The sequence below is a fragment of the Schistocerca nitens genome, chromosome 9 (assembly GCF_023898315.1).
Source record: "Schistocerca nitens isolate TAMUIC-IGC-003100 chromosome 9, iqSchNite1.1, whole genome shotgun sequence".
In the NCBI taxonomy this organism is placed as follows: Eukaryota; Metazoa; Arthropoda; class Insecta; order Orthoptera; family Acrididae; genus Schistocerca; species Schistocerca nitens.
In genome coordinates, this window is record NC_064622.1 from 312,938,011 (window position 1) to 312,962,639 (window position 24,629).

Genomic DNA, 24,629 nt, shown 5'->3' on the forward strand with positions numbered 1-24,629 from the left:
TGTTACTCTGGATATGTCCTGTGTTCAGTCATGACTTTTCCAAATGGTAAATGGGTCTTCCTCCATCCCTCAACAATTCACTGGTTCATAGATAACACTGCCTCTATAAAATGAAGTCTTCCCTGTCTGTTAGCATGCAATCGTGTCCACGCAAAACGTACTTGAAATTAATTTCTTTTAATAATTTATAAAACATAGTTCTTTAAAAATTGCCCAAATCTGGATATGTTTTCACTGCAGCAAGCACTTCCTAAATTGTTGGAAACTCGATTTGGGAGGGGGACTACTGTTGTGATTTTTCTTTCTTGGGAGACATTAAAAAAAATATGTGGTCTTGTACCCACTTACCACACAATGCACTGAATGACCCAATACCTGTACATGCTCTGCCAGGCACTTTATTGTGAATAGCAGAGTAATCACGTAGATGTAGATGGAGCTGTTTTCAAAACAATATCAGTCATTGGCTGCTCTGGAGACAACAGCTCTTTTTTACGTACCTTAAGAACCAAATGTTTCTATGCAGAACCTAATGATTTCTTCTTGGATCACTTCTTTGGTGGCCTCAAAACTGAGATGTCGGTCTCACTTGCACCTGTGGAGGATAACATAATGAGTTTACTCGCACATGATACTAATGGGGGGGGGGGGGTAATGAATAGCTGTTGGTGGGAACAGAACCAGTGAATTGTGACTGTGATTATGAAAGTTGATTCTTACATCAATAGTCAAAAACTGATCTTTCAAACGAGATGAATCTTACAATACAGTCCAAGAATACACAATAACGATTTATACTTGCAACGGACACAGTCATACGGAGTGGAACTCCCTGTATTGTTCACCCCACCACGGCAGTGCTATTGTAATGTGCCTTTATGAGTTTACAGGCTGTCTCTCACTTCGGTGAATGGAGCATAAGTTCATTGTGGGGATATAACATAATGCTAGACCCAGGAAAAAGTCTCACATTGAATATTTTGATGAGTAGTTGTGCGCCGCCAAAAACAGCAAAATGAGAAGTAGGTACTTTTCTTAGCCAAAGTTGGAGTCACATTTATGAATGTCATTATTGTTGTCAAATTGAAATTCATTTAATCCAAATTTTATCAGAGGATAAATGTGCTATAAAGCTGTTGTCAATATTCCAAACAGCTTGACTAGATGCCAACACCATGTACATGCTGAATCCCGTATGAACTTTAAACCATTGTCTTTTCTGCTATTTACACTTTTTGCATAAATGAAGAGCTACTTTAAGAAAAGAGTCCACATGATACCATTGTATGAAAAATCTGCAAAATTGCTGAATTATATCTTCCATTATTTTGTAGTTATTCTTATATTGAAGAGTAAGGTAACTTTAATTCTTTTCACACATGCTAAATATTGTTTCTCCAATTATGGTTTCATTTGTAGTATCCTTTGAAAATATAGAATTTTTGGTGTGGTTTACCTCTTCCTATTCAGTTTACCTCTTCCTATTCATATACTACATTTCTTGAAAGTAATAGCTCACAGGGCAAAATATTAATCGCTCCCAGTTAAAAGAAGAAACAGGTTGCTTTCGTTCTGTAGATGTTGTAGAACTAGTACGAGGCTGTCTTGTGACCCTCTAGCACTGATGTAACTCATGACAGTGAAATGATGTGTTCCAGTTGATACTGCGGAGGTTGTTCAATGCAGAAATCTATAGACTTGTTCTGTTGATGTCAGTCTGTTGTAGAATTTGAGATCCCTTCACACACTTGTGTATTACGACATTTCTGGAGACCGAAAAATCTCACTTTTGGATGGTGCCCAGATTGATGCGAAAGCTTGAATTTTGTGTGTGTATCGACCTGCCAGCGCTTTCGTTCGGTAAGTCACATCATCTTTGTATATATATATATATATATATATATATATATATATATATATATATATATATATATATATATATAGGTCGATACACACACAAAATTCAAGCTTTCACAACAAACTGTTGCCTCATTAGGAAAGAGGGGAAGGGGAGGGAAAGACGAAAGGATGTGGGTTTTAAGGGAGAGGGTAAGGAGTCATTCCAATCCCGGGAGCGGAAAGACTTACCTTAGGGGGAAAAAAGGACAGGTATACACTCGTACACACGCACATATCCATCCACACATATACAGAAACAAGCAGACATCTCACAAGCTTGTGTCTGTATATGTGTGGATGGATATGTGCGTGTGTGCGAGTGTATACCTGTCCTTTTTTCCCCCTAAGGTAAGTCTTTCCGCTCCCGGGATTGGAATGACTCCTTACTCTCTCCCTTAAAACCCACATCCTTTCGTCTTTCCCTCCCCTTCCCCTCTTTCCTAATGAGACAAGAGTTTGTTGCGAAAGCTTGAATTTTGTGTGTGTGTTTGTGTTAGTTGGTGTGTCTATTGACCTGCCAGCGCTTTCGTTCGGTAAGTCACATGATGTGACTATCGTTTGGTAAGTCACATCATCTTTGTTTTTAGATATATTTCTTCCCACGTGGAATGTTTCATATATATATAAGCGCTGGCAGGTCGATAGACACACAAACACACACACAAAATTCAAGCTTTCGCAACAAACTGTTGCCTCTTCAGGAAAGAGGGGAAGGAGAGGGAAAGACGACAGGATGTGGGTTTTAAGGGCGAGGGTAAGGAGTCATTCCAATCCCGGGAGCGGAAAGACTTACCTTGGGGGAAAAAAAGGACAGGTATACACTGAACTGCCAGAAATATTCACTGTATACCAGACATTTTTTCACACATTTTGTTCCATTCACTACACTAAAGTGTTACAGTAAATTGCGTTATGCATCTCAGTGCTGTCATCAGGAATTTTGAGTATGAACTGAGTGTCTGTTGCATGGCTACCGCAGTGGTTTCCTGCGTCTGGGTGACTTTGATGAATAAATAAATGTAAAGCATGGGGCTGTGTTGGTGTCAAGTATAATGGAAGGTTGATAAGTTGCTGCTGTGATCTTCAATCCAGACAGTAGTTTGATGCAGCTCGCCTTGCTAGTCTTTATTGTGTAAACCTGCTCATCTGTGAGTAACTACTGCAACCTGCATCAATTTAAACCTGCTTTCTGGTTTCGCGCCTAGGTCTCCCTCTACAGTATTTACATCCCCAGCCCCCTCCTCACATCCCCCCATTAGCAAATTGACTTTTCGTTGATTCCTCAGGATGTCTCCTATCAACCAATCCCCTATTTTTTTTCCCCCCCCAATTAAGTTATGTCACAAATTACTTTTCTCCCTAATTTCATACAGTGGCTCTTCATTAGTTATTTTATCTACCCATATAATCTTCAGCATTCTTCTACAGTACCACATTTCAAAGGCTTCTTCCTTCCTTGCCAGAGCTGGCTACATTTCACTTCAATACAAGGCTACATTGCCTGAACTGGCTACATTTCACTTCCATATGAGGCTACATTGCTGATAAATACCCTCAGAAAAGACTTCCCAACATTTAAATTTGTATTCAGTGTTAACAAATTGCTCGTTTTCAGAAATACACTGCTGGCCACCGTAAATGCAACACCAAGAAAGACAAGAGGTAGCACAACAAAATTTATTTTGTAGATAACATGTTGACCAAGTATCAAATGATTACGTTTACAAACGTCTGTGACATGTGGTTCCTGCCAGAATCAGTAGCCAGAGTAGCCGCCATTGTTGGAGATCACCGCTGCCACACGTCTCGGCATTGAGTCTTAGAGACGTTGGATGTTTTCCTGGGGTACAGCAGCCCAAGCAGCTTCCACACGTTGCGAAAGATCATCTGGTGTGGCAGCTGGGGATGTAATCTGGGTCACACGTTGAGCAACCATGGACCACATGTTTTCTATCGGCGAAAGATCCGGAGAGCGAGCCGTCCAGGGAAGCAATTCAATCTGGTTATTGACGAAGAACCTTTGGACAATGCGTGCCACGTGTGGTCGCGCATTATCCTGTTGAAATATGACTGTGGCCGAGCCCTGAAGGTAAGGAAGGACAACTGGCTCCAGCACCTCGGATATGTAGCGCCGGCTATTTAAAGTACCGGCAATGCGTACTAGAGGCGTGCGAGAGTACTATCCGATACCGCCCCATACCATAATACCCGGTGCAAGACCAGTGTGGCGGTTCATAATGCAGCTGTCCAGCATCCTCTCTCCACGGTGTCTCCACACTCGAATCAGACCATCGTGGTGCTGCAGACAGAAGCGTGCCTCGTCAGTAAAGACAACGTCATTCCATTCTGCCGTCCACACCCGTCTGTCATCACACCATTGGCGACGGAGACGTCTGTGGTTCTGCGTCAATGGTAGACGAAGCAATGGACGTCTTGCGGGCAGACCACTCTGCTGTAAACGGCGTCGAATGGTACGCGCAGACACTGGATGATACGTTACAGACGCAATGTGCTGTGCTATGGTTCGGGATGTCACTGAACGATCCGTCACTGCCATGCACACAATTTGCCTATCAGCACGTGCAGTGGTGCACCGAGGTGAATGCGATCGACCACGTCGGTTCGTCGTACCCTCCTGCATCCAACGGTCACATATCCGCATTACAGTTGTTTGGTTTCGTCCAACACGACTAGCGATTTCTCTGTATGATAATCCACAATCTCGGTAAGCCACTATCCTTCCTCTGTCGAACTCGGATACTTGATCAAAAGATGTTCGCTGTTGTCTACGAGGCATAACTGATCGTCTTGTGAAACAACCGCAAGGTAAACACACGTGCCGAACGTACACTCGTCGAAATAGCCAAGCCTTAAATGGCGCTATGAGGTGGCGCCACAGGCGTGCGTTATGTGCGTCTGCGCTGAATTTCTAATCAGTTGCATATCTCATCGCTGCAAACTCATGGTGTAAATTTCACTTGATTCGGATGCTTCCTTCAGGGTGTTGCATTTACGGTGGCCAGCAGTGTACTTTTCTTGCTATTGCTAGTCTGCATATTATATTCTCTCTACATGAGCCATTGCCACTTTGCTACCCAAATATCAAAACTCATCTACTGCTTTCGCTATCTCTGTCTCCACTGTATTTCTCTCAGGGTCATCTGGTGCAGTTAGACTAAAACCAGTTGCCATTGAGATTTGTTGAGATTCATCTTGTAATATTTTTTTGAGACATTATCCATTCCATTCAACTGATCTCCCAGGGTATTTGCTGCTGCTCATAGAATTTCATTGTATTAATACTAATTTTATGTATTCAAAGAGCTTGCTGCTGAAAATAGCTACATCATCACACTTGTATTGATACTTGGTCTTAAAATATAGCAAGCCAACGACCATAGCAAATCATTGAAGTATATAGGAGAATGAGAGAATGAACAGATAATGGATTCAGCAGTGACATGGAATACTGAAAGACCAAATCATAAGAATTTTCTTTCACCCTTATAGTACCACTGGGATGTACATGACCTCACAAGGACATTAGAAATATATATCTCCCTCATTGGAAGAGTTCGTGGGTGTCCAGCTGGATACAATTGTCACCGAAATGTGATGGGCATTCAACAATCGTATACAGCTGGACACCCGAGAACCCTTCAAAACAGCATATACGCCGGGAAAGCCTCAGATGACGTATATATCTCCCTTGTTTCCAAAACTGTTGCTTCCAAAATACATGATTTCCCCCTCTTAGTAAATTGTATCCATTTATGATTTGTTAATTTTTATATTTACTACAGATTAAAATTTATTCATAGTTTTTGCACTGAGTACCACTGGGCTCAGTATGACCCCATAAGCACATAAGAAGATTATATCGTCTTTGTTCTTAAAGTTGCCTTTTTTCCTCGAAATATGTGACGTTCTCTTATATTTACAAAACTTAGACATTTATTAATGTTTTTTTGCATGGAGTACCAATGAGTTCAATATGCCCCAACCTAAATTTGTTTCTTGGACGTAAAATTTATAAAAATAGAATCATTAGTGTTACATTGAACAACTGTAATGAATTTTTTTATATTAGTTCATTAAAATACTGCCAATATATCAGGTATAAATTACTTGGGGTCTATAAGGCCCCAATGATACTCAGTGGGACAAAAAAAATCCAGGTAGGAGGAGAGTTATTTGAGATTCGTTGAAAAAATTGGGGCATAAAAGCATTAAGCAAAATAATAATAATGACATTATAATAATAATAATGTAGAGTACAGTGCAGCCGTAATCAGGTGGTGTTTATTAGGATGGTGATCATTTAAATGAAAGCCAACAGCAAGCAGAATAGTAGTGATTGAAAATGAATTAGTGAGAGGCGATGCATTAAAAATCTCACTAGCTGCACCGATTAAATGATAGAACCTAAGTGTGAGCAAAGAACAGTTTTGCTTTTAAACAGGTAGAAAGGATCCGTTCTTGGTGAACTAAGGGACAGTACTGGCTCATTTAATGAGAATATATTATGTACTGCATGATTGAACAGTCAGTTTTGGACTGTTCATTCTTGTTTGAAGCTTCATACAGGTGGTGTCAGTTTATAATATTAATGGTACCCCTGTGGGAAATGAAAAGGACTTTTGCTAGCTCTCTCATTACATTTGTCTTTCCTGTAGGAAGGATTTTAGTGAGAACAAAGTTTGAGTGCATGATCAAAGTACGATAATCCTTATAAACGTGTGTTTAGACTACTTGTCAGAGTTGTGCACTATGATGACAGAATGAGGGATCATCAAGATTTTGTCAGACTTATGTCACAAGATGTTAACAATGATCTTAGGTGACACCTTTGATTAGGTTATCACATGTATTTAGTGAACAGCGATATGTATATAAAATAGAAAAAATGTAGGATACTAACAGCATAACTAGCGTTCAGTATTAGGTTTTCCTGCTCTTACATTTACTGTGTTTGCAGATAAAATTATTGGATATAAGGTCCACCTGTAATGCAAAACGCTGTTTTTTTTTTTTCATTTAACCCAAACCTGTTTCAGCACCTTTGTGCATTTGTTAGTGGGTTTTATTTATTAAAATCTGTGAGATGTGGACATATATTAAGTGATAACTTATCAGTGAAAATTATGTGTAAAGACAGTTTTTGTTTGTTATTATCATCTTAATTTTACACTGTGCGGTGTGTAGAACCATCTGTACATCATCATTTACTGGCACTTGTCATCTGCAGCTAAATGTAATTTCATTGTGTAAAGATCTTTCATGACTATATTTGCTGTTACTTACGTTTAGCTTTGGCAAATCCATCTTCATGAGTTATTCAGAACCACACACAAATATTACATATGTTATACAAAATTTCATTTGAATATCCGACTTTTTACTTTGTCAAAAGACAGTGTAAACATTGTTATTGTGTGTCCAGTCTCAGTTGTTGTTTACTTGTTCTCAAGTCAATTTTAGGGCCAAATTTAAATTTTGTTTACCTTCTGTACCCCCCCCCCCCTTCCTGTTCTTCTGTATTGTGTAAGGTCTTGTGTATCTGTGGCTTGTTCATTTATTTTCTGTTTACATATTTGTTGGTTTAGTTTCTCTGCTCTGTGGGTATCATATAACAATTTTCCATTGTCATCTGTTACATTGTGTTTAGCCCTCTGGTTAGCTCAGTTAGCCTATGGGCATTCTGTTTAATTGTTGAGCATGAATCTGAAACTTGCTTGCTTGTGTGCCAGTGAGTGGTTTGGTAGATTGTGGTACTAGTGATTATCACTTTTTGAATGTTGTAAAGTTATGAGTGGTGGTTGTTCTTTGCATGGCGAGGTCCAGAAAATTTAGTGTTTTAGTGTTATCTGTGTCTGTTTCTAATGAAAGTAAATTTTTGGGTGTAAATTAAATAAATAATTGTGTAACTGTTATATGTGTTATGTGATTCATCAGACGGGCGTATTATGTCGTCAACATAATGGTGCCAGTATATAACTTCGTATTTTGTTTTGTGTGTGTGTCTATTATATATATATATATATATATAGCAGTGGACTCCTATAAAGGTTACGTAAATTATACAAAAAATTAGAGATGTTGCAGAAAATTAATAGATTATTATTTATAATACTAGATACAGATTTGAATGGGGACCTATTTTACCACCAGAATGTTTTACACAGGAGGTTGCCATGCTGAAATCATATTCTGGAGCTAGGAGTAGGTTGACAGGACATTTATGAGGCAAAGAAGCCTTATGGAGTAGTTACTTTAGTAAATGAGGTGAACGTGGAGGGGGAGGGGGTGTAAAAGTAGGAGAGGATAGTCAAGGATTGAATACAGTAAACAGATAAGAACTTGCACTGAATATTCTATCATGCTGAGCCACATCAGTACAGTCCTTTGACTGAAGATGCAGCAAGAAGATACGTAGAATCACATTGACAACATCCAATAAAGTTGTTGAATAATAGACGTGGAAACTCTGGAAGAGACACATGCACTTAGTAAACCAAGTTTGTAAATTGTAATACAATAAACTATTCAAATGTGAGCATTGGGTTATGGAAAAAATTTTGAAACTTTAGTGCTTTGAAGTGATGATTACTGTTTGGAAAAATATATTAGAATGTAGAAAGACAGGTGTAATGAATGTAAGAGGTTTTATAAGTAAACAAAGGCTGGCAGAATAATAATATAATTTCAATTTTAAATCAAGTGTCTCAAATGTCGTATTTAAGCTGTGCTATAAATTTTGATTTTGGCTCTGATATTGAAAATAAAATACACAAATTCCAAGCTGTTTGTGGTCCCATTAGTGGAACATCGAGCCGTAAAGTAGAAAAAGATACTACCATGAAATTCTATGAAGTTATGGTGATTGCTGTGTTGTGTTACATAAATGAAAGCTGGGTTACCTCAAAAAAATAAAATTCTGATAGAAGAGATGGGATTCCTAAGGGAAACAAAGGTCTGCACGAGAAGAGACATAATTAAAAATGAAGACATGAGAACACAAATATTTTCAACTTGAATGAAAAACTTCGAAAAAATTCTTAAGATTGGAGACAACACCTAATCAGAATACCAGAATTCCAAGAAAGGTGCTGAATTACATGCCAAATGGGAAAAGAGATATTGGAAGACCTGGAAAAAGAAGGGAATGATCCTGTTTGTGAGTTCAGAACAGGCAACAGCCTAATCCTTGAAAGAAAGTTGACGACGACGACGACGACGATGATGATGATGATGATGATAAAAAAGGCTGAAGTATGCAGAACAGTTTATAAGGTGTGTTGAGTGCAGTTTTCCTTTAGAGACGAAAGTTTAATACGAGATGGAACAATATATAAAATCTCTGAAAGTGTTAACATTTTTTTAAAAAGTTTCTTAAATTAAGCAGTACTTCTTCACAAACCTGTGGTGCTATTAGGCAGCGATGCACTTACATGTAATATAAAATTAATTATTTTGATACTGATCATAATATTGTAAAATTAACAGGTAGAAGAGAAATGTGAAATAGACATCCTGTTGCCCATTTTTTAATTTTGTTTTTGTGGTGAAGAAGGTGCAGTGTTTTAAGATACTAATTCACATTTGGAGAATCTGGGTTCAATTCCTTATAAGGCCCTTAGATTTCATCTTTCCGTAGTTTCCATGTGGGGTGAGTACCATGTGGTTTCTTAAACGAGGTTACGACCAATTTAACTCCCTATCATTGTGTAATCCAAGCTTGTGCTCTGTCTCTAAGGACCTCAGGTTTTAAAAGATATTAAACTGTTGGATCTTTGGCTTTGTTTCTTTCTCCAATTCTTGTCAGATGTGACACCATAACTACAACCCCCCCACCTCCTCCACACACACACACACACACACACACACACACACACACTTTCCCCATTCTCAAATAAATATGGTATTCCATTCCTTTGCAACTTCTTCCAACACTCTTTCTTCCTTCCTTCTAACTTTTGGATAGAAATGCTTTTACTATTGGAAGTACCAATTTGATCCTGAGATTACCTGCTGTCTCTGCTTAAATCTCCACAATGTTCCATAATCACTGAATTAGACCACGGCTCAAAGGGAACATTTTTGTTCAGTATCAGACAGTCATTGCCTTTCGAAAAGTGAGGCACAGAGACTACAGTTTCGTGTCCTAGTTCATGATTTTTAATCTGCCCGGGAATTGTATTCTGCTACTGTTTGATCATGCAAGTTTATATGAATGAATTGGGAATTGAGTAATGGCAGAAGGTAGCAGATTTCATTTAGAATAAAAGTTGCTATTCAGCTTCAAAGGATCAACCCATTGCATGAAATTTGTGTTGTCAGAGATAAATATGTAATTACAGATGATAATGCAAATGACGATGAAATTTCCTCAAGCACTGAGGAAGAAGTGGACAATTTAGATCTTCATGACTCAGATGAAGACTTCCGCCCTGGAATGAAAGTCTCAGACTTAAAAGCAACGAGTGATGGCTCCATAAGGTAAGAATTCAGTTATTTTTACAGCATATGTTTTCATTGTTTTTGTAACTTTTTAAGCATGAAATAGATTGTTACATGAAAGAAACAAAGCTGCATTACAATCCATACAACTTTCAAAAATCTTTGTGGGAGGTATACAACAAAAGAAATCCTGTAACTTGAGTGTGTATAGGAATCAGTAAAACCTGTAAAAAATGTAAACTTGCTATAAGAGCTATAGTAACAACAGTTAACAAAGTGCTCTGCTACCATGAAGTTTTCTTCTAGACTTGAATCACAGGGTTCAGAATTCATTGTATAAGGAAGAGTATATATAATGGGGAGGGGGGAGGTATGCATTTCTTGCATTGCGTGGAGTTTCTTGTGTTGGTAGCTTGCAATAGTGCAGACAACTGCGGCAATTTGCTGGAGGATAAAATAACGTTTTTGGGCAGCAAGAAGGAACTAGATAGAACAGAAGCTATAGAGGAATCTAATGGAAAATGGGAGAGACAACTATGTTGAAACATGAAGAACATGAGACAGTAGAGGACATGGGTTTATTTTGAGTGAAGTATATGTATTGAGAAGTGGTAAGCAGTGTCACCAAAGAGAATTTGTGAGAAAGAATAGGAAATAAAAGTAAAAAAATGAATGTACATTAAATTAGACCATCAAAGAGAAAAAATTATGAAAGATAGAAATGAAATTGATGTACGAGGGTCACCCCAAAAGAAATGCACACTATTTTTGTAAAAATACAGTTTTCATTCTGCATGTGTGAAAGTTTTATGGTGCTTGTTTTCAAACTTAATTCAACCTGTTCCCATGAGTGGCGCCGTCACAGCATGTCTTCAAGATGGCTACTACACTTGCCATTCGTCAGAAGCAAGTGCTGTCATAGAATTCCTGTGCTGTGAAAACGAGACAGTGGGAAACATCCAGAACAGGTTGAAAAAGGTGTATGGAGATGCTGCTGTCGTTCGCAGTACAGTTAGTCAGTGGGAAAGCAGATTACGTGATGAAAGTGGGCACAGCAATATTGAGGATTGTCCTCGCAGCGACAGGGCTTGTATTGCACACACTCCAGACAATGTGCAGAGAGTTAACGAATTGGTGACTGCTGACAGACGCATCACATTGAGCGAATTGTCACGCTACGTTGGGATAGGGGAAGGAAGTGTTTGCAGAATACTGAAAATGTTGGCATTAAAAAAGGTTTGTGCCAGGTGGGTTCCCAGGATGTTGACAGTGGCTCACAAAGAAACAAAAAAAAAAAAAAAAAAAAAAAAAACAGTATGCAGCGAACTTTTGGAACAGTACGAGAATGGTGGAGATGAATTTCTTGGAAGAATTGTGACAGATGATGAAACATGGCTCCATCATTTTTCACCGGCCATCATGCCAAGTGGAACCACCATAAATTCTGATGCATATGTGATGACACTGAAGAAACTTCAAGCTCGACTGAGTCGTGATCGACCACATTGGCAAAAGCAGGATGTTTTGCTGTTGCACGACAATGCACGGCCACATGTCAGTCAAAAAACCATGGAAGCGATCACAAAACTCGCATGGACAACACTGAAACATCTGCCTTACAGTCCTGACCTTACTCCATGTGACTATCATCTCTTTGGGAAACTGAAAGACTCTCCGTGGGACAAGGTTTAAAGATGATGACTCCATTGAGAATGCTGCCAAATAGTGGCTCCAACATGTTGGTTCAGAATTTTACCGTGCGGGTATACAGGTGCTGGTTCCAAGATAGCATAAGGCAGTTGAGAGGGATGGAAATAATGTGGACAAATGAAAATATTGTTCCTAATGGATGTTCTACACACTATAAAACTTTCAAACGTGTAGAATAAAAGATGAATTAAAAAAAAAAAATAGTGTGCATTTCTTTTGGAGTGACCCTCGTAGTTAGTAGGCTTAAAAAATTATAAGGTTTACTAAAGTGTTGTCACTCTTATGTAGGAGATAGAGCAGCAATAGCAACAACAATTGTTTGGTTGCATGACTGTTCTTATCAGATGATCTCCCTTTCAAATGATTGATTGGCAGAGATGGGTTAAGCAAGGAGGGGTAAATATTATATGTTTTGCATCAATGGTTGTGGCACAAATGCGGGAGTTTTAAGATTGTACATCGCCTTTCTCCCAAAGATTCCCATTTAAGTTCCCCAACCATCTCTTATTTAATTTGTGCTTTACAGTTCTAGCAGCACAACTGTAAATTTGCATAGTGTCATTTGTTATGCCAACTGGATAAGGACTTCAAACTCTGAAGAAAAATTGTAGAATTGGTTTCAGTAATTCCTTGCATACAATTTTATTTTACAGATGCACTGCACTTTCCCAGTCCAAGGTCTCCAAGAACTCTAAATCATCCTTTTGACTTTCCTAACATTGATTCTATTTATTTTCTCGCATGTCATATCGTTATATAATATTGCCGCTGAATACTTACATAATGTGCCATGCTCCAGATGTTAACCACTTGGAATTGTATGTGAACTGTGTTTAGTGTCTAATTTCTTATTCTATCAGCATAAAGTGATACATTACCCTTGTTTTAATTCTGTTGATATTCAGCTTATAACCCCTTTTCATGACACTATCCATTCCATTCAGTTGGTTTTTTAAGTTCCTTACTGAGCCTGAAAGAATTGCAGTGTCATCAGCATACCTCAAAATGTTTACTTTGTGTAAATGAATTTTCACTCCTGTTTCAAATTTCCCCTTGCTTTTCTTTACTGCTTGCTGTATGTACAGATTGAATGACAGTGGGGAGAAACTAAAACTCTATCTCACCTCCTTTTTAACTACTGGTTCCCTCTCACTTCCTTCCACTCTTCTAACAGAAGTGTAGTTTCTCTACAAGTTGTAGTTCACCATTCACTCCCTGTATCTTATCCCTACTCACTTCATAAGTTCAAAAAGTATGTTCCAGTCAAGTTTGTCAAAAGCTTTCTCTACATCTACAAATGTTATAAACCTAGGTTTGCTTTTCATTAACCTTCATTCTAAGATAAGTAATAGGGTTAATATTCCTGCATTTCTTGGAAACCCAAACTAATCTACTCTGAGGTCACTTCCATCACTTTTTCCATTTTTCTGTAAATATTTCATGTTAGTATTTTATAATCTTGACTTATTAAACTGATAGTTCCATAATATTCACATTTGTCACCACGTGCTTTGTTTAGAATTGGAATTATTACATTCTTCTTGAAGACTTGAGGGTATTTTGCCTGTCTTTCATACCTTGGAACACCAGGTGGTATAGTTTGGCTGCTTCATACAAGGATCTCAATAATTCTGAGGGAAAGTCATCTACTCAGAGGTCCTTATTTTGACTTAGGATTTTCGGAGCTCTGTCAAATTTCTCTCATAGTGTCATATCTCCCACCTTGTTTTCATCTGTGTTCTCTTCTTTTTCTATAATATTGTCTTCAAATTTTTCTCCCATTTATAGAACTTCTACATATTTTGTCTGCTTTACAGCATTCCCTTCTTTTCTAAGTATGAGCTTGCTATCTGAGCTTTTAATATTCACTCACATGCTTCTCTTTTTTTCCAAAGGTCTCCATAATTTTTCTACAGCGAAAATTTATCTTTCCCATAGTCATGCATACTTCTACAGCCTTGCATTTCTTAGCCGACCATTCCTACTTAGTCATTTTGTGCTTTCTGTCACTCATTTTTTACATGTCGTGTATTCTCTTATGCCTATTACATTTGTTGATTTTTTTTATCTTTTCTCTTTTTCTCAGTGAAGTTTGGTATGTTGTGTATCATGCAAGGCTTTCTACTGGGTTGATTGGCAACTCCATGGAGTGCTGTGTGCACAACGACCATATATGTTAACTTAAAAGGAAGGTCAGCATTGGCCATAATATTGATGGTTTATTGATAACAAAATCGATTTTCAATCACATAGTGATCATCTTCAGTGCTGTGGTGTACAAATTAAACTCATAGGCACTGGTATCAAGTTATTATCAGTAACCAAAACTCGAGTTTTGGTTACTGATAATAACTTGTTACCAGTGCCTATGAGTTTTGGTTACTGATAATAACTTGATACCAGTGCCTATGAGTTTAATTTGTACACCACAGCACTGAAGATGATCACTATTTGATTGAAAATCGATTTTGTTATCAATAAACCATCAATATTACGGCCAATGCTGACCTTCCTTTTAATATCTAGTGGGCCTTATCTTTTGCGTATTTGAACTGCTGCTGCCTTCATTAGCCCGTCTCTCAAATCTACCCATTCATACTCTTTTGTATTCCTTTCCCATGTTTCTGTCAATTGTTGCCTAATAATCTCTTTGAATCTCTCAGCAATCTCTGGTTCTTTTCAGAATGCAGCGGAGTGTGTGCTGATATGAAACTTTCTGGGCAGATTAAAGCCCGTTCTCACAGCTTTACTTTCTCCAGTACTTTGTCTCCTACGTTCCGAACTTCAGAGTATTTGCCCACAAAAGGCAAAGGTCTCGAGTTCGAGTCTTGGTCCGGCACACGGTTTTAATATGCCAGGAGGTTTCTGGTTCTTTTAATTTATCCAGGTCCCATCTCCTTAATTTCCTACCTGTCAGAAATTTCTTCAGTTTTAATCTGCAGCTCATAACCATTAAATAATGGTCCGACTCCACATGTTGACCAGGAAGAGTTTCGCAGTTTAAAATCTGGTTTTAAAATCTTATAATATCTAAAACCTTAGAGGGTCTCCAAGTCTCTTTCACATATATGAGGTGCTACTAAAAACCTCCCAGATCGCACCAGTGAATAAAATTATACTTTACCTGCAGCTTATTCTCCACAATCACCTTCAGAGTATTCCACTTGGGAGTGTATACAACATTCCCAGCAGGTTTTGCCATGAACTTCAAGTTCCCTGGACTTCATTTTTCTGTAGAAAAATTAGTACCATTGAGGTTCTGCTTGAATCCCCTCAACTGCATGAAAGCTTGGGTTTTATAATATGAGTTACATTCTGAAGAATAAAAAGGTTGCTTGGTGACAGGTCAAGGGAATATGGCAGTTGAGGAATAAATGTCATTTTGTTTTTCACCAGAAACTCCCTCAATGTGTGACATTGCATTGCTGGGATGAAAAAACTAATTGCCTATGATCCACTTCTCGGGATGTTTTCATCTTACCATTTCTTTCAAGTGCCTCAGGACATCACGGTGGACCACTGCATTGACCAAGTGACAGGGAGACACAAATTTCTTGTAGACAATCCCTTTCATGTAGAAGAAAGGAATGAGCATGGACTCTCATTACTTTTCACTTGCCGGCCGTTCTTAGTACTGGGTGACAATGGATTATTCCCTTGTGACAACTGCTGCATGGTTTTCGGATTGTACCCATAAACCCAGCTTTCAAGCCTTTCTTTAAGTTCTCCCAAGACTTGCACACGATGCTGTTTCTGCTCATTGCTAAGAATTTGTGGCACAAACTTTGCTGCAATCTGTTACATTTGGAGTTCATTAGACAAAATCCTCTGACACATCACATAAGACAGCCTCACGTTATTGCATATGAGCTTGATAGTTTACTTGCAATCTTCCAGCATCGAATTATGAAGAGTAATGATATTTTCACATTCTCATGAACTGACTTACGACCAGGAGAGTGCTGTGCTGACGATATGCCCCTCCACATCTGCATCCAATGACGCCCGTGGGCTGAGGATGACATGGCAGCCAGTCGGTACTATTGGACCTTCATGGCCTGTTTTGGCGAAGATTAATTTAGTTAGTGACATTTTCAAAAGTAATGCCAGTTGATGCCCATTCTGGAAGGTAATCATCATCAAATGATATTCTGCTATCCTGAAAATGGTTAAACCAGTTATAAGTTTTATTGTGGCCTAAGGCATCTTCCCCAAATGCTTGCTTGAAGATGTTATACATTTCTGCAGTATTTTCTCTGAGTCTGAAACAACAGTTTACATACACACATTGCTCCCAGACATCAATTTTGCAAGACACGGAACACATGACAGTGGGGAAACACACATAACTAAACGCAGCCAACTGGTACAAAGCTGCTTGAGACACTGACCCACAAATAATGTGTGAGACATATCTGAAAAGTAAGTACTGTTTTGGAAAAACACATAAAAACATTTTTTCAAACTTTTTTTAAATACAAGAAATAGCATTTCTTGAGGTATTTTTGTACATGTTTAGCATCACTGTTCAGACAATTGTCATAGAGGAAAATGGACTGTTCTATGTCATCTTCATAGAAAGATGCCGCCAACAAAGACAGCCACTGCTGAACGCCATTTTTTGTGTCATTGTTTTCAAACCACATTCCTCTAAAATCATGCTTCAAGCTCAAGAACAAGTGATAGAAAGTGTGAGGTCAGGACTGTACCGTGGGTGGTCAAACTGCTCCCAGCTTAATTGTTGAATAAGGCTTACAGCAACACCAGCAGAATGCGGACATGAGTGGTCATGAAGCAATACAATGCCTTGACTGAGCAGTTGTGCCTATTATTTTCAATTGGCATCAAAGTTTTCTCATTGTTTCTCAGTATCATACTGCATCATCAGTTTCATCTCTGGGAAGGAAATAAGAAGCAGAATGCCATGTCTGTCCCAGAGCACAGTCTACATTAGTTTCTGTGCTGGTAACATCAAGGTTTTTTTTTTTTTTTTTTGTGTGTCCTTCACTCCATCAAATGTTGTTTTTGATTCTGGAGTTACATGACAAATCTGTGTGTCATCACTGGTCACCATTTTGTTTAGGTTTTATCTCCTTTATCTCTGTATTGGGTAAGAAATGTTAAAGCACTGCAAAATTGCTTTGTTTTGGGAACATCTGTAAGCATTTTTGGAACCCAGTGGGAGCAAAATTTGTTAAATTTTAATTAATTTGTGACAGTCTTGTGCAAAGCAGTTTTTTAAATTTGTAGAAACTCAACACAAAGCATTCTTATTGTGAACCAGCTGTTTTCACAAATTTTGTCATTCATTTTCCCAACCAGACCATCATTGACAGCAGAAGGCTACCCACTCCATGTTTTGTTGTGAACATTACTTTGTCCATCATTGAATTAAGACAACAAGGAATCAAAGACATTGACTGTCAGTGGGCACTGATTTATATGAATGGGGCAAGCTGAAAATTTGGGCCGGACCAGAATCTGAACACAAGTTTCTTGCTTTCTGTGTGCCTGGGTTCATACTGGCTACAGGATCAAAATGTTGTATGTTCTTCCAGACATGTCCAAAAGAACATACACTACGTATATACATGACAGCCAATCATCCCTTCAGTGCAGATGTACATCAAACTTGAACTCATATGGAAATCGGTGAAATGCTGTGAGTAATGACACTAATGAGCAGAGGCATTACGTCAGTAGTGTGTGGTACAAGTTGAGAATTAGGTCCGATGGGAGGTGTGCTATGCTAGTCCTGTGGTGACCAATGTATTTGAATGGCATAGTGGTGTATGCATCTGCATAGTAAGCATAAGATCTCGATTCGAGTCCCAGTATGGCACAAACTTTGAACTTGCCACATTGATGTAAGTTAATGCCCACTGGCAGCCAATGTCTTTAATTCCTTTGTGTTTTGATTCATAGTGGCTGCATGAACAAAATGGTGTCTGTTCTTTCTGACATAGCCAAAAGAACTGACACCACATGTACATCATTGAATTGACACACCCACTTCTTCATGAGTCCATCACTCATAATGTTTTCATCATAAATCTCTACAAGTTGACAATGAATTTCAGCTCACTTAACATTCCTTTTTTTCAAAACCCTCTTACAGAATGCGCTTCACAGTCGGACAGGTCAGAGACTGTCTTAAACATTTTGAATTATCGGTAACAAATGTAAACACAATGCATTTCAGCTGTAATGGCATCACTTGAAAGACAAGAAACCAGAGAGATGAGAGTGGAACTCCGACACTAAAGCTGCGGTGGCAGTAGAATAGAATGATACTTATTTACTGGGCACATCTTGTATAAGGTTCCACCTAGCAGCATTTTATTGTACAAGTGAGGGTTCATGAGCTGCTCACACATTCTGGGAACTTTTGGGTAGCACTTTGTACAGCCTTCTTATATGAGTCTTAAACAGAGTATTAGCAACATTTAATTTGTGTTTCGTGCAAAATTCTGCCAGGGGGCTTCCTCATTCATTTCTCTTCACAGTTCATGCTGTCCTACTGTCGTTTCCTTCTCATCCTTCTCCTGCTAGAGAAATGTTGCAATTAAGGTTTCATCTTCCGTACCTGCCTTAATAATTTCTTTTACCTCATCATACATTCTTTCAGTTCCTTTGCCATATAAATTTGTACCACTGTGTTGGTCAGCTTTGTTTCTATCTTGGCTATGATTATGCATTCACATGCTGTATATAGTAATTTACACACATTCTTGTGCTCCAATTCATCATTAGACCTACTCTTGAATTCGTACTCCTATTTGATTTTGTGATCGTCAGTAATTCCTGGTGTACCTAACTTGAACCTGCTAATCTCTCTTTAAAATTCTCTAACCTACATAGATGGTTAATTGATGTAACATTCCGCGCTCAGACTTGTCAAATGCCAGTAACTTTGTATCCTGATGGACAGCAACCTGCCCGGAGATACGAATGGCTATTTTACCTCCAGAATATTTTGAATATTTTACGTAGGAGGATGCCATTGTCATTAAGCCATACAGTAAAGCTGCCTGTTGTCAAGAAATACAGGCGCTGCAGCTTCTCTTTGCTTTCAGCCATTTGCAGTACCAACATCGAAAGACCATTTTGGCTTTTGTTACAAGGTCAAATCAGAAAATAATCTAGACTGGTTCTCTGTAACTTCTGAAAAGGCCGCTCTGCTTCTCCTCACCAGGAACCACCAGTTAGCCTGGCCTCTCCACAGATATACCCCCACGTTGTTTCGCCTACGGTATGACTCTCTTTATTGCACAGGCACACAAGACACCCATCTTTGTAACATCCGTGGTTTATGGGGGATTGTGCACACCCCGTTCTCAAGTTTTATTAGAGATAAAACAGTAATACTACATAATTCTTTTTGTGGTGATCATATACTTCATTTTTCCATGCCTTTTCTGGTGGGGATCCCATTTTCTTTTACCTGTGCCTAATCTGTCACAAGGATTCTCATCTTATACTCCTGCGCCTGCCTTTAGCTGTGTCCATAACTTTCTGTTCAGAATTGTTTGTAATGATGTGAAACATCATTTGTTTGAAACTTCCTCTCTTTTTTATTTATTTATTTATTTAATTTTTTTTTTTTTTTTTTTTTTTTTTTTTTTTTTTTTTTTTTTTTTTTTTTTTGCCCTAAGTGACACAAGCTAACAGGTTACATAAATCAAATGAGTAGATGAGTGGCCTCTCTACTCTCTATAAAGGTACACTAAAACTATAAATGGGAGGGCCTGTTTGCTTCTTGCTTGATCTTTTAATGAATTATTACTTGCTTAACCCTGAGATCAGGAAAATAATTTTCATCCATTGTTTGGGGGTTGGGGGGGGGGGGGGCTGATTATAACAGTCAGGTGAGGAAGTGAGATGAGATGCAGCTAAAATTAAAATCTGTTTACTTAGTTGAATTGGGGAGAATGTTGCAGTGAGAATGTGGGTGTAGGGAAAGAAAGGCACAGTAGCAGAATGTGCAGAGGCTGTGAAGTGAACCAGGACACACAAGTTTTTGGGGTAGGAGGATTCCTTATATTGTTTTATCATTTGTTTGTGTGTTCCACCTGTTGATAGTTTTTTCCCCATTCCATTCTTTATCTCTTCTTGCCTCGTGCTTTTTTTTTCCCCCTTCCTTTTCTTTTCTTCTTCCATGTTCCTGCTATATTTTTCCAGTTTAACATTTGTTTAAATTCTTCCTGTAGGGCTCCACATCCTCAGTGTATTGACTAAATGATGGAACCATTTTACCCACTGTAGGCTGTCAGTTTAAGTCCTTAATGCACTGTGTTATGCTATTTTCAGATGTCTGCAATATGATACCAAAAGTACAGTAAATTAGTAAAACCCATTAATGAACACCATTGTGCTTACATATTACAGTTGTTGTTTACATTACTTAAATGATATTGGTGATGGGTGTGTCACATATATATAAACCACTTCTTTCATGTTATTGTGGGGACAGGTGCTTGTTTTCATGCATATGTATGTTGAATGTTACAAATATAGTCTTCCACATACCAGTCAGCCTACAAGCACAACCTTTTCAGTAGGCCTTACTGACAGTTAGATTACTAGTCATTAGATTATCATTTAATATCACGCCATGTACTGACACGCACTCATACATAAATGTAACTGTTACACATAATGGAAAATCCAGACTGGATTGTAAAAATATATTATAACTGTTATAAATCACAGTAAACTTGCATCATTCAAAGAGTATGCTAAGACCTGCCATTTTCCAGAGATTGAGTTATCACCTGAGGGGACTGTTGTGTGATCGGTCTTGTGTACATGTTGTTAAGTCTTATTAAAATTCTTGCATTATTGTCTTTGACATTACTATAACCAATAAAGGCATAATCATATATTTGTTACTGCTGCAGAAGGTGCTACAAGACCTTAATAATCTTTTTGAGAATTGCCTTCCGTTTCATATGCCATTGCTGAAAATAGCATCTGTGTGTGTTCTCATTACACAAACCATAATGTTGAATACTGGCCTCTTGCCATTGTAGTAAAACAGTTCTTATATTTGATTAAAGTTCTGTCACACCGGTATGGGAACTTAAAATTATTTGCAATACTGTCAAAATTAATTGCAATACTGTCAAAATTAATTGCAATACTGTAAAAATTAATTGCAATACTGTAAAAATTAATTGCAATACTGTAAAAATTATTTGCAATATTGTCAAAATTATTTGCAATACTGTCAAAGTTGTTCACAGTACTGCCACATACCAACATTTTTTAAATTCATCATTGCTGTATAAAAACAAGTGTCATTCTGGTAATTTTCTCTGAAGTGGGGTCATATGTTCTTTTTACTAAAGTAGGATATTAAAACTAATTTTCATCATTAATAAAATTACTTCTATGAAGAGGTATGATAATGCTCTGCAACTACCAACCAGATTTCATGGTGATAAGTCATTCTTGTTACCTAATTCACATAGACCATAAAATAATGTTTATGTTTAATGTAGAGTGGCTCTATCTCCCGATCCATAATGAACATGGGTGGGTTACTGTCACTCAGCTTGATGTGTTCTTTAAGATGTGTGTTGAAGTTTCCCACCGTTCGGCCAATGTAAAATTTGTCGCTTTCTCTGCAATTTATTTTGTAAATGGGGGATTTATTGGAAGGTGGCACTGTCTCATTTTGTGAAAGATGATGTCACTCAGCACATTGTCGGTATCGAAATTAACGTGAACATTATTCTTATGAAGCATACGTGCTACTTTGTCTAAAATTGTTGTGATGTAAGGCATGAAGATGTATTATAGATTTTCTATTTTTATTTCTCTAGCTAGTGTGAGTAGCATTAGCAGAAATATTTCAATTAACTCATGTTAGTCATGTTGGCTGTACCGAATTTTAATAAATAATGTTGACTGTTTTCCTTGCTGGAGCCAAGTACAGTCAAAGAAGAAAAATTACAAGAAAAAAGTCACTTAATCACAATTTTTTGCACAGTGTTAGCAGGGAGTGTCACGAACAACATACTAAAAATCCTAACCGGTGGAGAGTGAGCATTGGGTTGGAGGCATGTTTAAAGGTCATTTTATGTTTTTCTTGAATAACTCGAAAACCATGGCTTATTGCTAAAATGTGTCCCAGTACAAAATTATCTGTATTAAATTTCCTACAAAAAAGGGTATTATTCATTTTTTTTCTAACACTAATACTGTTCCAGTTCAGGGGATGGAAAAATTGCATGTTATTAAAAATAGTGGTTTAACAATGCAAAGTTAATTTTTATCATTAAATGAAATTGCTTAAGAACAAATTTTAAATACGCCCGCCACATCTAAGTGCGGTAGAGCTGTATTAATAGCTAAATTGTGTACCAGAGATGTAACAGGGTCAAGGGGGAAAATGTGGCAGTAGAAGCATGGGGGAAGGTAGGTTACCGGATTGCGTTCATGCTCTTCTCTCCCTTATAGGCCTACAAACTGCAAGTCGACTAAGTGATTTCCCACTCTGTCTACCCCACTACATCACAAGAAGCAACGAAAGTGTTTTTCACAAAGATATTTTGGCCCTCCACACCTCGCCATATGAATGACTGGTGACACAGTGTGCAGTGGTGCTTATTGTGCACAAAATGCATCAAAAGTACATGGAATGCAGGTATGATTTACTAATAACAATAATGCAACTAATGCAGATGGACAGAATATACATAATTATCTGCACACTTTTCAGGACTTCTAGAGGAGAAGTTGATTCTTAGTCATACTGTACAGCAGCTATAGTGTTCTTCCGGGAATGTCAGCTTCTCCCACCTGCTCGCTTTTCAATTTACAGACAAATTATACCTCCACAGCATTTCCTGTCCAAGTCTCTTAAGTGAATGCACAAAATAACTTCACCGACTTGATGTTTATACAGTGAAGTTATTTTCAGTTTATTAAGTAAGTTCTTATTTGTGGTTCTTGAAGGAACTGTTATATAAGAAATATCAACAGCTGGAGATGTCAACGGTTTACCACACTGAATAGCCTTTACAAGTGTAATATGCTGTCAATGTGTATTTGTCTATGTTGATTTCATTGTCTCCACTATCACTGTCTAGAACACTTTTCACAGCATGAGGGGTATAATTGCTTCACCACAACCTCAGCTCTCCCAACCTCTGAAGAATCCCAGAGGCTAAAACTATCTTTCCCTGCAACTGAAAAAGGTTCTATAGAACTTCAGATATTTCAACACAAAATCAGGCAGTGCATTAGAACAGATAACTATTCTAGACTTGAACATGATCAGTATTTACATCCGTCTTTGAAGATATACTGTGGATGTGCGGTAAGTGGCTCCACTCAGTGCAGCCCACTCTACAAGTAACACAATTAATGTGAGAGAAGTGCAGTAACTTTTTTGTCAATCAGTAATTCACCAACAAGTGTCTAAAACAGTGTTATATGGCTTGGCAATAAGCTGTCAGTGATGGACAACAGTGATGTACCACATTTTACCAGTCCAGTCCAATCCAATCCCTTTTCCAGCACCACTACATATGTCACTGACAACATCATGCATATAAATTAAACACACAGGTATGTATTTCACATAAAAGCTTGCTTAATAACTGCATACACACAGGAATGTATTTCACATAAAATCTCGCTTAATAACTGCATACAAGTAGTCATTCAGTAAACTAAAGATAACTTCACTCTATGAACACATGTTCAGTGAATTTGTATACCACTTAAAAGAACTGGGCAGGAAATGCTGCGAAGAGAATAATGTCTGTAAACTAGAAAGTGAGCAGTGCTCTTGGTGGCAGAAGCTGCCTTCCCAGAACAGCAGTACAGCTGCCATACAGATTGACTAAGAATTAGTTTCTCCTCCAGCAATGTAGGACACTGTGCAGAGATTTGTATAGATTCTGACCATATGCATTACTTGCGTTAGAGTGATTAGTAAACTCATACCTGCATCCCATGCAGTGTTAATGCATTTTGTGCAAAATAAGCAACCCCGGGCATGTTTATGCTCTGTGTTGGCTCAGATAACTTGGTGAAACACCTTGTAGTTTCTTCTTGTGATGTATTGTGATAAATATAATGGGGAAGCACCTGCTTGTCCTGTAGTTTGCAGACCTATGAAGGAAGAAAGTGCATGAATGCAATTTAGTGATGGTTCACACATTTATATAATTTGTTCTGAACCCATGTTTTAAAGTTTGAAATTAATTCTGTACAATAAGAACAATATTTTTAATAATCGGAGACTTTTCCACACCAGCATGTGGAAACTGTTTAGTTCTGGATGGATAGGAACTTCTTGTAGGAAATTTAATGTAGTTTAATTTTGTAATAGGAAGAATTTTCACTGTGAGCCATGACTTTAGAGTTATTCGATAAACACAGAAAAACAACCTTTAAACCCACCTGCACCCCAACTCAGACCCCACTGATAAGGATTTTTAATATGATGTTCATGACATTCTCTCCTAGCACTGCAAAAGTTTTCGAGTTTTTATTTTGATATGTCGGGAAGATAAAACATTGCCCAGTGCTCAGTTAGGAAAGAG

General features: G+C 38.0%; 1 protein-coding gene across 3 annotated transcripts in view; it reads left to right on the forward strand.

Moving 5' to 3' along the window:
* LOC126204399 (histone-lysine N-methyltransferase SETDB1-like) overlaps positions 1-24,629 on the forward strand; it is a 334,147-nt gene that overhangs the window by 267,695 nt on the left and 41,823 nt on the right. For 2 of the 3 annotated variants that reach the window (XM_049938777.1, XM_049938775.1), the window contains one exon: positions 10,260-10,398. The exons of the other annotated variant lie outside the window; for it this stretch is intronic. In XM_049938777.1, the coding sequence (XP_049794734.1) occupies positions 10,260-10,398 (139 nt within the window). The remainder of the gene's footprint in view (positions 1-10,259; positions 10,399-24,629) is intronic. 3 annotated transcript variants of the gene reach the window in all.